Source organism: Sminthopsis crassicaudata, chromosome 2 (assembly GCF_048593235.1).
Source record: "Sminthopsis crassicaudata isolate SCR6 chromosome 2, ASM4859323v1, whole genome shotgun sequence".
Classification (NCBI taxonomy): domain Eukaryota; kingdom Metazoa; phylum Chordata; class Mammalia; order Dasyuromorphia; family Dasyuridae; genus Sminthopsis; species Sminthopsis crassicaudata.
This window is the reverse complement of record NC_133618.1, coordinates 49,801,381-49,815,647: the sequence shown is the minus strand read 5'-3', so window position 1 is coordinate 49,815,647 and position 14,267 is coordinate 49,801,381. Positions and strand designations below refer to the sequence as shown.

The window sequence follows — 14,267 nt, the reverse complement described above, 5'->3', positions numbered from 1 at the left end:
AGGCGGAGCTGGGGCCTGGAGAGTGCAGGGACAGCCAAGAGCAGAAGCTGAGCTTCACGGGGACTGTGGGGAATGAGGGGCGGGCGGCCCACCCCGCCACGGTGACCCACCGGATCCCAGCTGTCCCAGGCTTCCCAGCGGTGGGACCCCTCCTCAGAAGACAATACCCGGAATTAAGAGAATGAAAAACAGGCCAGCCCAGCCCGCCAGGCCCAACTTCCCTCCCTGTGGGGTGCTGCCTTTCTCCAGGCCTCCAGAAGCCAACACCCTGGGCCCATTTTTAGCCACCCAGCTCTCTTAAATAAGCAACCACAGGAGGCAGCTGTGGGGCCCACAGGCCCGCTTTAGCCCCAGCCCTGGGGGCAGGGGGACAGCAGAGGCCCGGAGGAGCCTGGGACTGTATTTACTTAAGGAGAAAAATAGCTTGGAGATCGAAGGCTGGTAAACAGCCAGTCTCCCAAAAACCAGCCCTGTCCGTTAGAGGGAGACTAAAAATACCCCCTATGATTATGCTATTAAAACTACCAACACACACAAGAAATTACCCAGCCCTACTCGACAGAAAGCTTCAGGCAAGGCTGGGGGGTGGTGGAGAGCAGACTGGTGGCCCAGGCCATAGGGCTCCTGTTGTGTGCCAGGAGGACAGCCCAGGCCAGAGCCACTGGCCCGAGGGAGCGGCCCAGCCAGTCTACACACAGGGCCCGGCCACTTCTGTGACTCAGTTCCTCTTCCTCCAAGACCCAGCCAGCCAGGGTTAATCCCGAGTCAGGCTGGACCATGAGTTTAACCACCAGCCTCCCAGCTCAGCTCAGGTTTCCTTCCCCCCTGTGTTGGGGGTCCCATCACATCCATCCCACCCTTGTTTTCCCTCCCAAAGTGGAAGGTGCCGAGATACCTCTGGATCTGAAGAGGAAGGAAGTCTGACTGATTATACAGAAGCCTTCCGCTACCCAGACACCCTCAAAGACCTTCAGCTCCCTATTAATTATAGATTTAAGTTCAAAGGAGCCAGTATAGTGGAAACAGTGCTGGACCGACATCCTATGACCTACCCTCTGCCCAGCCCAACGCTTCCCTGCTCTCAGGACCCCCTCCGTGGTCCCCACACTCCCCATCCAGACACAGCTTCTCCCAGAAACCTAGCATGTACCGTGCTCAGCCGGGATCCCCCATCTAGTCTGAAACCCAACTCCCTCCTAGTCCCTCCTCATTTGAACTATGGGTACCTCCTGTCTAGTCTTCAAATGAGCATTTAATCACACACCGACACCTTTCTTCAAGGTGTGTCACCCGAGCATAATAATACAGGATGTTTTAAGATTCACAATATCCTTTGAAGCTCCAGACAGCCTTGTGAGGAAGATATTATTATTAGTGCTCTCACTTTACAGATAAGGAAACTAAAGCGAGCTGGGGTCACACAGCTGGCAAGTGGCAAAGGTAATAATTGAACTCAGGTTGCCTACTCTAATACTCTCTCTACTGCCCCGCATTTAGCTGCTTCCATCAGGAGGGGTGAGATGGCCATAAGTGAGTATAAACAAAATAATACAAAATAAACACAAGGTAAAGAAGAAAAGGTTACCCCGAGACTAGGAGAGAGCCACATTCACATTAAGCATCCAACAAATATTTGGAATTATAGAACTATAGGATGTTCCACTAAGAAGAGATAGCTGGGGCAGCTAGGTGGGGTAGTGGATAGAGCACCAGCCCTGAAGTCAGGAGGACCTGAGTTCAAATGTGTCTCAGACACTTAACACTTCCTGGCTGTGTGACCCTGGGCAAGTCACTTAACCCCAGTTGTTTCAGCAAAAAAAAAAAAAAAAAGAGAGAGAGTTGACTAGATTTCAAGGTTGCATACAATGGGAGGTTAATAAATATCAATCAAATTAATGCCAGTAGAAGTCCTTAATTGTAGAGAAAGGCAAGGGAGAGAAGGGATGAGTCCCAAGTTCACATATTAGTAGCAAATGAGGTTAAGAAAACAGTTCTGTCCTACAGCCAGATACCTTGTTGAATGTTGAATAAATGAATGAATTTAGGAAAAAAACAGAAATCTCCAGACATGTGTAGACAAGTTCATATGTACTTCTGTTGCTGTATAGGCCTAGGGTTAGAGAAGGTTGCTGCATTAAGGACACTGGGGCTGTTTTGGACCCAGAAGCCTTGGGGAAGGTAGGTGGGAATCCTCTCCCAGTGATGATCCACAGTCTAGCCTGTTCCCCTAAAGGGGAGTTCCTCCATCTGTTGGATGGGCAAAATGTCAGACTTGATGTTCAACAGATGAAATAACTGAGAAATCAGGGATATTTGTGGGTGAAATAATTTACCCAGAAGGGTCCCAAAAAGCTGACAGGTCTTTTCTCTAGGTAGGTCTGGAAACTCTATCAAGGGCAGAAATCAGCTGCATCAATCAGGATGTCAGGAGAGAGTTTCTTTGCCCTGGGCCCAAGAGAGGAACTCACTCCTACATTCTTAGCATGTCTTTTCTGCTTGAAGAAGCAGTTACAGGCCACAGCCTCTGAGCTCTAGCTGCAGAGACTGTGTGAAATGGCCCCAGCCTACCCAGAAAACACATAAAAACAACATAAGTCTCTTCCACACAAAACCTGCCCTTTGGCCCTTCCATTAAACTTACACCTAAGGTTTTGCTGGCTGCTGAAACAATCGTGTTTCCTAGAGACCCAGGGAAGAAGCATGGTGCTGACCCTCCCTAGAGAGGAGAAAAGAAAGGAAATGAATCAGCCCTCCTCTTCTAGACCTCAGAGTCAGGCCTCCAGAGACTGTCAAGTGCTGAAGGCAAAAGGGAGTTGGAAATTCTTAAGACCAACCTTTTCAGTCTGCATCTTATCCTGAAAATCAGTCAATTTTTTCCCCCTAAAATCTACTTATTTTTACAAGCATTTATAATCCGTCCCTCTCATTCTCCTCCCCCAGTGGAACAAAAAAAGAAAAAACAAAATCTTCCTCATTTACACAACATCCAGCTAAACAAATTCCCATAGTGGTTATGTTTCAAATTCATCACCCATAAAATTGGGATATTAATGGATTGTTGGTGGAATTATGAACTGAATCAACCATTCTGGAGAACCATTTGGAATTATGCCCAAAGGGCATTCAAATTGTGCATCCCTTTGATCAGTAGCTAGGTCTCTATCCCAAAGAAATCATGGAAAAGGACCCAAATATGCAAAAACGTTTATAGCCAGTTCTTTTTGTGGGGAAAATAATTGGAAATAGAGGGGATATAAATTATTTGGGGAATGCGGTGTATGAATGTAACAGAATATTGTTGTGCTCTAAGAAGAGATGAGGAGGCAGATTTCAGAAAAACCTAAAAAGACTCACACGAACTAATGATGAGTGAAATGATCAGAACCAGGAAAATATTGTATACCAGTGGTCCTCAAACTTTTTAAATAGGGGGCCAGTTCACTGTCCCTCAGACTGTGGGAGGGCCGGACTATAGTAAAAACAAAAGCTCACACTCTGTCTCCGCCCCTCAGCCCATTTGCCATAACCCAGTGGGCCGCATAATCATCCTCAGTGGCTGCATCGGCCGTAATTTGAGAACCCCTGTTGTATACTACAAAAGAAACATTGTACAATGATCAATTATGATTGATTTAGCTCTTTTTAGCAATTCAATGATCCTAGACAATTCCAATTACTTATGATGGAAAATACAATCCATGTCCAGATAAAGATTATGGAATCCAAATCAAAGCATATTATTTTCACTTTTTTCTTTTTCGGAGGCTTTCCTCTTTTGCTTTTTTTCTTCTTTTACAACAGAAAGAATATGGAAATATGTTTACACAATTGCACGTGCATAACCTATATCAGATTGCTTGCCATCCTGGAGAGGGAAGATGGAAGAGAGGGAGGGAGAAAAAATTTGAAACTCAAAAAAAAATTTATAGAAAATGAATGTTGATTCCAAATCACTACTGATCAGAGAAATGCAAATTAAGACCACTCTGAGATACCACTACACACCTGTCAGATTGGCTAACATGACAGGAACAAATAATGATGAATGTTGGAGGGGATGTGGGGAAACTGGGACACTAATACATTGCTGGTGGAGTTGCGAAAGAATCCAGCCATTCTGGAGAGCAATCTGGAATTATGCCCCAAAAGTTATCAAACTGTGCATACCCTTTGACCCAGCAGCGCTACTACTGGGATTATATCCCAAAGAAATACTAAAGAGCGGAAAGAGACATATATGTGCCAAAATGTTTGTGGCAGCTCTTTTTGTTGTAGCTAGAAACTGGAAGATGAATGGATATCCATCAATTGGAGAATGGTTGGGTAAATTGTGGTATATGAAGGTTATGGAATATTATTGCTCTGTAAGAAATGACCAGCAGGAGGAATACAGAGAGGCCTGGAGAGACTTAAATCAACTGATGCTGAGTGAAATGAGCAGAATCAGAAGATCACTATACACTTCAACAACAATACTGTATGAGGATGTATTCTGATGGAAGTGGAAATCTTCAACATAAAGAAGATCCAACTCACTTCCAGTTGATCAATGATGGACACCCAGAGAAGAAACACTGGGAAGTGAATGTAAATTGTTAGCACTAATATCTGTCTGCCCAGGTTGCATGTACCTTCGGAATCTAATGTTTATTGTGCAACAAGAAAATGATATTCACACACATGTATTGTACCTATATTGTAACTATATTGTAACACATGTAAAATGTATGGGATTGCCTGTCATCGGGGGGAGGGAATAGAGGGAGGGGGGGTAATTTGGAAAAATGAATACAAGGGATAATATTATAAAATATATATATATAGTAAAAAATTAAAAAAAAAAGAAAATGAATGTTGAAAACTGTCGTTACACATAATTGGAAAAATAAAATATTATTTACAAAAAATTAAATTTGGGAGCAACTAAAAAAAAGACCAAACCAAAATAAATTCATCATCCACCTCTATAGCAGAAAGTGAGAAAAAAACATACGGAGCACTCATGAATACAAATATCTATCCTGAACATTATCAAGAGATGAAAAAAGAAAATGAAATTCATACATATATATGTATATGTATATACATATATATATGTATATATACAATGTATAATATAAACATTACCAAGGCGACAGCAGTGTCTGAGAAACAGAAATTTTCAATGAACTGATGCAGAGCAAAGTGAACAGAACCAGAATGACACAGAAAACAATTACACTACTGTGAAAGAACTGCAAAAGACAAGGACTCTCACCAATGCAATGATCTCTCATGATGATGATGAGCCATACTTCCCACCCACTTGCAGAAAGGATAAACTAAGTCAGAGATTTTAAAAATGCCATACTAGGCATATGTTACCCACAACACCCAAGCTTGTGGCCCTAATCAAATTAAAATATAATTGGTAAATATGTAGCAAAATAAATAAAAATATAGTAGAACATAGATAATGTTAATATGTTTTTTCCCTAAGACAATATGGGAACTTCAGGGGTCATTAGGCAAGGTTTATTAGTACCCATTTTGTTGAATTTGGCACTATAGGACCAGATTAGAGGCTCTCAACGCAGGGTCAGTCAACACACTTTTTAAAATGCCAATAATTCATTTCAATATAATTGCTTTCCTTTGTAATCCTGTGAATCCTAATTTATACATTTAAAAGAATTATTCTGGGAAGAAGGGAAAGCTGGGTAGTGTAGTGGACAGAGCACTGAGCTTGGATTCAGGAGAACTCATCTTCATGAGTTCAAATCCTGATTCAGACATCTACTAGTTTTATGACTCTGGGCAAGTCACTTAACTTTGTCTCAGTTTCTTCATCTGTAAAATGAGTTGGAGAAGGAAATGGCAAACCACTTCTACCAAGAAAACTCGAAATGGGGATCACAAAGAGTTGGGCACATCTCAATAACAAAAAATTCTGGGAAGAGATCCATAGGCTTCACTTGACTGTAAAAAAAGGGCATAATACACCAAAAACATATCTAAAAAATGAAAAATCCTTGAGCTAGAAAGATACGTTTTCAGATATAAACAATGTGTGGATTTATACTACACTTATTTGTAATCAGCTTTAATTTAGGAGTGAGGGAGAGGAAAGAGAGGAAGGAAGTGGGTGAGAATGTGAGAATGATGCCAAATAATGAAGAGCATCAGTGAAATGTTTTTAAAAACCATAGAACCACTTCCATGGAAGTGGAAGTTTAGATCCAGACAAACTGAGTAATGTGGATATTTCTGTGTTAAATAAATGTTCCCCCCAAAAGCTGTAGTTAAAGAGATTGTTTCATGTACAATCTTCTTTCTGTTCTTCATATATGGAAATGTTTGTGTTAGTTGGCGTTTGACAAGTTTATTTGACATTTGGAAACATGGATAAGGCAGCATCTCTGCCTTCAACTTGCTAAGAGTCTAAATGTTGAAAGATGACAAAAATAATCTTCGAGAGGAGAAGGGCCACAGTAAGTGGGATGGCTTATAAATGCTGCAGGAGCTGCTCCTGAGCTACTGTAGTTAGGGAGGGCTCCTTAAAAAAAGGCAGCAGAACTTGAACTAGCTCTTGACTGAGATGATGTAGCCAGGGAGAGAGGCAGGAAGGGGAGAGAGAAAAAAAGCCAAGAAATCACCTTGATGAGGCTCTAAGTTTCCCTTTTAATTCTATAGCAAGATAAGATGTCTTCATTTGGATAGCAACTAATCCAATCTAAATGTGACTCAGGATGCTGGGCTTCCCTCTTTCCCTCTGCTGTATGAGAGATTTTGAGAAGACAGAAGGGCAGCAATTAGCAAAAACATTTCACTTTAAACCTCAAAGTGAAACATATGCATGTGTGAACATATGCATAATAAAAGCAAAACATCAGTTCAGTGAACACTTGCAATTGATGCAATTAAAAAATTATGAAGCAAATAAACCATTCCTTGTGACTGATTCCCTCCATAATCTGGCTCCAATCTACCTTTTCAGACTTTTGTCATATTACACTACTTCCCTTATGGCTGTCAGAGACTCTCAGATCTCATTCATCCACACAAACCTTGGGAGGCAGAGAGAGAAAGCACATCCTGGCTTTAGAGTTAGAGTACCTGAGTTCCAATTCTGCCCCTGATACTTCCTACCTCCTTCCTATGTGATTATGCATGCATCATAGGGATCTCCCTGAGGGATTGGACTACACAGCCCTGGAGGCCAGATGCAGCTCTAAATTTGTCTTGCAGAATCCTCCCTTTTTGAGTCCAGGTCTGATGCTATGTCCTCCAAGTTTCCTCTCCACCTTACCCCTCTATCTGCTAATGCTTTGTCCCTCTTCAGATCTTTCTACTTCCACACAATTTAACTTATACTTGTGTATATGTTGTATCCCTTATTAGTATAGTCAATCCAATAAACATTTATTAAGCATCTATTATGTCCATCCCATCTAGGAGAGGGGGGAAATGTGGGACCCTAGAGAATACCTAGAGAGGTGACATCTTGTGCCATATAAGACTGTAGATGGAAAATGGACTGCCAAAAAGTAGGCTCAATCCTCTATAAAGAAAAGCTGTGGATGGAGCTCAGGAATCAACCATCCAATCAGAGGGGAGAAGAGGATGAGGGACGTGGGAAGATAGTGAATAGGAGATGACAGCAAGGACCTAGAAGACAGGTGTTGATTACAACTTAATATTCTGGTAATTCTCATCTTTATATTCCCAGGCACTCAGAATGTGGGAGCTTGATTTTTTAAAAAAAAATTTGCCTCACTTTAATTTATTGCTATTTATTTCTCAGTTTATTTTCCTTTGAAGAACACGTGAATCATTTGCTGGCTTATATATTATTTTGTTTCCTTAACTATTTGATTTTGTTGATGAATGTAAGAAAATAAGATGAAACAAGACTATGACCATTATGGTGTCAAAGAGTTAAAACTTAAAGGGGTCTTAGAAGTCTCCTAGTTCAATCCACTCTTTCATTTTACAAACTGGGAGGCTGAGACTTAGAGGCTGCCTAGGACCCAGATCCCTTGCCCCAGATCCTTAGGCTGTAAGCAGCAGAATTGGGGTTCAAATGATCCTAAGTTTCAGACTATTTTCTTCCAACATTAATGAGGTGTCACCCATAACTGGGACCTAACTTCTGTTTTGCAGAAAAGGAAATGAAAGTTAACAGACTGAAGAGACAAAGCTGCAGGAAGCCGCTTGTAGTTACCACCCACCACGTCCCATCCCCCATCCCCCACATCTCCTTCAGTTCTTTTCTGAAAAGGCTGGACACCACAGAGGCTGTTTACTTTGACACTCCCACCTCCAACTGACTGGCCTCCAATATAGGGTACTGGAGAGAAGCTAGGACCTCTTACCGTCAGGTGAGCAGTGAGGGTTCTCGATCAAAGATTAAATCTTCTCAGTGGGTAAAGAATATCAGACTGGGAATCTGGGAGACTTTACCTCTAGGTAACCTCTCTAAGGGGCATCTAGCTAATGTGATGGATTTGGCAGTGGGTGAGACCTGAGTTCAAATTCTGCCTGATACTACTATGTGATTCTGGACTAGTCCCTTAACTGTCATCTGTTTCAATTTTCTCATCTTAAAAATGGAGATAAAATTAGCATCTACTTCCCAGAATTGTGAGGATCAAGTAGAACAATATTTTTTTTTACATTTTAATAGTATTTTATTTTTCCAAATACATGCAAAGATAGTTTTCACCATTCTCCTTTGCAAAACCTTGTGTTATCTATTTTTCACCCTCTCTCCCCCTTTCTCCCTTTCTTCCCCCTTCTCAAGACAGCAAGCCATCTGATATAAGTTAAATGTGCCATTTTTCTAAACATATCTCCATATTCGTCATGATGCGTAAGAAAAATTAGATCAAAAAGGAGGAAAAACACACACACACACACACACACACACACACACACACACACACACACACACAAAATCAAGCCAAAAAAGGTGAAAATACTATGTTTGATCCTCATTTGGTCTCCATTGTTCTTTCTCTGGAAGAGAATGACATTTTCCATCAGAGGTCTAGTGGAATTGTCTTAGATGACCTCATTGTTGAAAAGATCAAGAAGTAGGGAGATGTCTGTAAATTTAGCACAAGATCTGGTACATAGTGGGAACTATATGAGTGTTAAATAGTAGTAGTAGTAATTGTGTGTGACCTGGATTTAACCCCTGTGGCCTCGGTTTCCTCAATTGTAAAGCAGGAGTAATAATGGTACCCATTTCCCAACGTTATTATGAGGGTCAAGTGAGGTAATAGCTGTAAAGACCTTAGCACACTGCCTAGTACATAATAGGCACTTAATAAATGCTTACACGCCAACCCACTCCTTAGGTTTCCCATAAATCAAATGGGGTTTCTTGTGTCACCTACCTCACTTGAAGAGTGATGTATGAAATGTTTTGTTAACCTTAACATGTTCTCAAAATATGGTCTATTATTAGTATTAGAAGTATCAGAAGTAGTCCCTCCCTTCCCACTACCTTGCTGTGTGATCTGGGGCAATTCACTTAACCACTCTGAGTTGCTGTTTCCTCATCTGTAAAATGGGATAATAATACCTGACCCACCGCTAAGATTTCTGTGAGAATCCAAAGAGAACATGGACATAGAAAGTCCCTCTGAGGGATGAACGCTTCACTGCCCACATCTGCCCCTGGTGTGAGGAGGCACTCCAGCTGGCAGAGTCATGCCTTCACACATGAAAGGCCCCTGGGGACACACCCCCAGACACCCTCTCCTGAAAGGCAGGAGGTGGATTTTTCACAACCGGCTCCGACGCAGCCCCAGATATTAAATATCAGCAGTGATAGGCTAACTGCTTTCTAACCACCTGTTTGTCTTTCCGCCCCGGCAAGGCTGTGTTTCTGCTTATCTCACCAGGGCCCTAGTCATGTCTGTCTTTCCTAACTAGTTATTGTGGCTTTGGGGCCTGCCCCGACACACAGGGGAACCCCGCCCCTCTTGTGAAACGTCATTTCAGAATTTGGGTTCAAAGCCACAGACTCCAGTGGGGGTGGGGAGAACCCTTACTTAGGTAGGACTGAAACCAGCTGGCTGAGACCAAGAAATTAGCGTCCCAAATGGGCCCTAGGCCCTGAGCCAGGAGCCATATTTCTCTCTTCCTTCTGATTCTCAAAGGCCTTTCAGCCCCAGCTCCTTGAGTGACAGCCACGCTGGTGAGTGGTATCAGGTGTTCTAGCACCCGCCTGCTTTTAGGCAGAGATGCCTTATAGGGAGTGGAGTGAAGGCCTGCGGACTCTGGGCCAAGATGAGTCAAACCTGCACCCTCGATTGTTGCCTAAGCCCATGCAGGGCAAAATTTCTGACTAATATCTTCTGACTGATACCTCACTGGAGATGAGTTATTCATTCCCAAAGAGCTGCAGCAGCCAGCCATTGTCTGAAGGGGGCAGAGATGCCAGAGGACCAAGAAAATTGGGGTGTCAAGAACAGCTACTCAACCCTTTGCTCAACCCTGTACTTGGCAAGCACATTAATCATATGGGAACTTCCAGTCATAGACTTCTTGGGCATTAGAATTGGAATGGCAGGGAACTTTGAAATAAACTAATCCAAGCCCCATTTTCCAGTTGAGGAAAGTCATTTTAAATGACTGTGGGCCTCTTCCATTTTCTGGGCCTATTTTCCTCATCTGGAAAAACTAGAGAAACAATAATTGTGCTACCTACCTCATAGAGTTATTGTGAGAAAAGTACTCTGAAAATGAAGGGGAGTTATCAAAATCACCATTAAGGAGAGAATTGGGTTTATAACTCCTGCCTCCCACTCCAGTCTTCTGACCTGAGCACTGTGCTGCCTCCCACAATCTGGATGATGGCTGCACAATACAGGGGTCCTTTCTAGCTTGCCTTGGGGACCCTCTCTGGGGTAGGTCCTATCTACCCATAATCCTCTTATTGGCACAAAGTTTTCCCCCTTCATTTCTCTCTCTAGAGTTTAATACTATATGTTTCTAACACTTAAACTAAAGGGAAAAAAAAAAAACAAAACAAACAAACAACTTAGAATTAATCAGACAGCCCCCTGACTCAAAATATAATTTCAACAGAGACCACCATGATAAAGGTATTGGAGGCTTTTTGTTTTTTAAAGAGTTCTTTATTTCCTCTGCCTCAACTTAAAAACTTCCAAACGATCAGGCTTGTTTTTACCTTCTCCCCCACAGAAGGTAGAAAGCAAACAAGACAGTTCTGTTTACAATCCCATTTGCCATTTTGGTTCTCCTGGGTAGGTTCAGGGCATTTCTGTCCAAAGACTAGGCAGAGGAAAGTTTTAAAAGCCTCTCCCTCCCCTTCAATGGTCTTCATTGATTCTTTTTTTTTTTTTTTTTTCTTCAGCATTATGAAAATGTTCCTAGGTTTGGTGAGATTTCTTTCCTAGGAACCAAACCAAGTCCTCTCTGACGGCCAGGCTGGGACATTCATCTAGAATCCTTTTCCAAAAAACCTCTACTCAACAACTCCCCCCCCCCTTCTTTTCTGATTGTTACCCAGTACTGTCTTACCCACTGGGTAAAGTGAGTAAAGGGGTATTGGTAAGGCTTTCCCTTTCTCTCTTCCAATGCTGCAAATTCTAGCAACATCAAAATCAAGAAAATATTAAAATATTCTATTTCCACTTAAGTGTGAATTAGTTTAATCAGTTTGCTTACTCAAGGCAGAACTTGGTCCCACTTAGAGACTGAGTGGTGGTGTGGGAGGAAGCCTGGAGGTAGTTTTAGAGCCTGGAGCACTGGGTAGAGAGGACTAGACAGGCTGAATTTAGGAAAGAGTTTTGGATTTGAAATCAAGGGAACGGGAATTCAAGCCACGGCCTCTGATAACTAGGAACTGTGAGAATGGGCAAGGTAGCTAAGGTCTCTGTAAAATGGGGTTATTGTGGGAAGCCCTTTGTAAACTGTAAAGGGCTACCGAAATGTGATTTACTTTTGTATGAAAGAAAGGGAGTGCCAGTAGTAAGAGGGGGACCCTGAAGGGAAGGTGGAAGGACGCTTTCCCTTTCTCCTAAGCTGGACCCCACTAGCAGTTGGAACCACTAGGACCACATTATTTTTCCCCCCGAGAACTCAAGAGGAGTAAAAGAAATGCCAATTTCTGAGACTCACGGACCTTTGGGGACAGCGCCTTTGACAGCAAGCCCGCACAATAGAAAGGGATGGATTTAGGTCTTGGGGGCATGTCTCCTCTGCCTAACGAGCTCGCGAGCGAAGTCTTTTATCACGCCAGGGGTTTTCCAACCAGCCCAGTTGAGGTCCCCTCCCCCAAGGGGATTGCCTGAGCGGAGGCCGTTCTAGACTCCCCGTCCCCTTCCCCACCTCCGCCGGTCCAATCCCAGCTGCCACTGTAGAGGCCCATTCGGGCCAGAACCAGGGGAGCTCCGAGCAGACCTGATTTCTCCCCCCCCCCCCAAAGAAGGGAACACACCAGTTCTGCACGTCCAGCTCGAGGTAGGGAGGAGCAGGGTTAGTAGGAGCAGGCGCGGGAATAGACGTTAGTTTTGGACGGGAGGGTCCAAATTAAACAGTTCCAGGCAGGAAACCCGCCTTCTTCCAGATTGGTCAGGAAGTAGTGATGCAAGTTGGCATTTTTTTAAGGAGAGAGAGAGAAAGTTGATAGCTTCCCCCCCCCCCATCCCCCTAACAGAGACATAGTAATACTGAATGACTGGAAGCCCCCCCGTGCTGTTTCCCTAGTCTCCAGAGAGATCCCCGCCCCAAACCCCCCGGTTCCGCCAGAGAGCGGGGCTCTCGGGGGCGCCTCCCCCTTGACTGGACAGCAACTGCCGGGGGACCTCAGGGAGATGAGAGCGGGAATCCCGCGACGGCCCATGGGCGCAACCCTGGAATGCGGAGAGGTCGGAAGCCTCACGAAGGTGCACCTCCCCCACGAGCCTTTCCCGGGACCCTGCCGGCGCCTCCCCACGTCAGATCGGAGTCCTGCCCTGGGGAAGGGGCTGCTGCGAGGGGAGGGGGCTGCAGAGACCGGGAAGAGCTGCCAGGGTCCCAGCCTGCAGTCCGAGCTGAGAAGTTCTGCAGTCACTTTGCTCTTGTCTCTCCCCCCCCCCCCCCTCGTGTATTGTTTTATCATTCACTCTGAACTCAGTGTAAATGAGAGTTGTATTCACGGGGGGGCGGGGGGGGGGAGAACGGAGGGGAGGAGGGTCTTATTCCCTTCAGGACAATAAACTCCCCAGGGACAGGAGCTCAGTCTTGCCTAATCTCCGTAATTTCCACAGTGCCTAAGAGCAGTCGGTGTTAAATAATCCTTTTATTTCTTTGGTCTGGATGCAGGTTATTGGAAATGTCTCTCCACCCCCGCCCCCCATCTCCTCTCCCCACGGGGCACTCACCCGCCAGAAGGGAGAAGGGCAGCAGCAGCCAGTAGAGGAATCCACACAGCGCGTGCAGCTCCATGCCGGGCCCCCGCGACCCTGTGGCTCAGGCGGCTGGCAGGAGGACGAGAGGCCGGCTGAGATCCGCGAGTCCCGGGGCGCCGGGTGAGGGGTTAAGGGACCGGGTAGGCAGCCAGGGAGCAGCGCCCCATGGTGCCTGGAGCTGCTGGGCGCGCTCACTCCATGTGCCAGGCGCCGCTTCCAGGAAACTCGGCTCCCCGGCTTTGCTCTGCTTCTCCCGCGCTGAAAAGTCGTGGAGGGCGCCGCCCGCCGCGGTCCCGGAGCCTGCGGGGGTGGGGGCTCCCCGACTTCAGCAGGGGTGGGGGCGGCCGACGGAAGCTCGTGCAGCGGGCGGAGCGCAGCGCCCCTAGTCCCGGAGTCTGGGCGGACGAGCGAGCGTGTCCCGGGCGCAGCACGAGGCGCAGCACCGAGCTCCGGGACTGCGCTGCGCACCCCGAGGTGTCGGCGTCTCAGCTCCCCCGAGCGAGCGCCTCTCCTGCCGCCGCCTCTCGGCCGCCTCCCGCCCCCGGCTCTTTATTGGCTCTGCCCACTCCCGCGGCCGCCCCGCCACCGCCTCTTCTGCTTCCCTCTTGACAGCGGGCTGGCTCCGCGCCCCCGGGATCCCCCGCCTTCTTTTTGTAGCCTCGCGCTCCGGCGCTTCCCCACTCCCCAGGCTGCGTTTCTCCCGGCTCCGAACCACCCGGACCGGGCAGAGGCGGTTCGGGCCCCTAGTGCCTTCCCCAGCCCGCCGAGGAGAGGCAGGCGCCCAGCTGGCCCAGCCGCCCGCCGGAGTGATCCTGGGGAGCTCTGCGAGGCCCCGGGACCCCCCGACACGAGCCTCTAACT

General features: G+C 45.8%; 1 protein-coding gene across 2 annotated transcripts in view; it reads right to left on the bottom strand.

The window, feature by feature from the left end:
- Positions 1-13,927, bottom strand: part of PIEZO1 (piezo type mechanosensitive ion channel component 1 (Er blood group)) — a 171,625-nt gene extending 157,698 nt beyond the window's left edge. Inside the window, exon 1 of one of the 2 annotated variants that reach the window (XM_074286205.1) lies at positions 13,380-13,927. In XM_074286205.1, coding sequence (XP_074142306.1) covers positions 13,380-13,443 — 64 coding nt within the window. In that variant the 5' untranslated portion in view covers positions 13,444-13,927. The remainder of the gene's footprint in view (positions 1-13,379) is intronic. The other variant, XM_074286204.1, reaches the window with a different exon arrangement.
- Between the last annotated feature and the right edge of the window lie 340 nt (positions 13,928-14,267).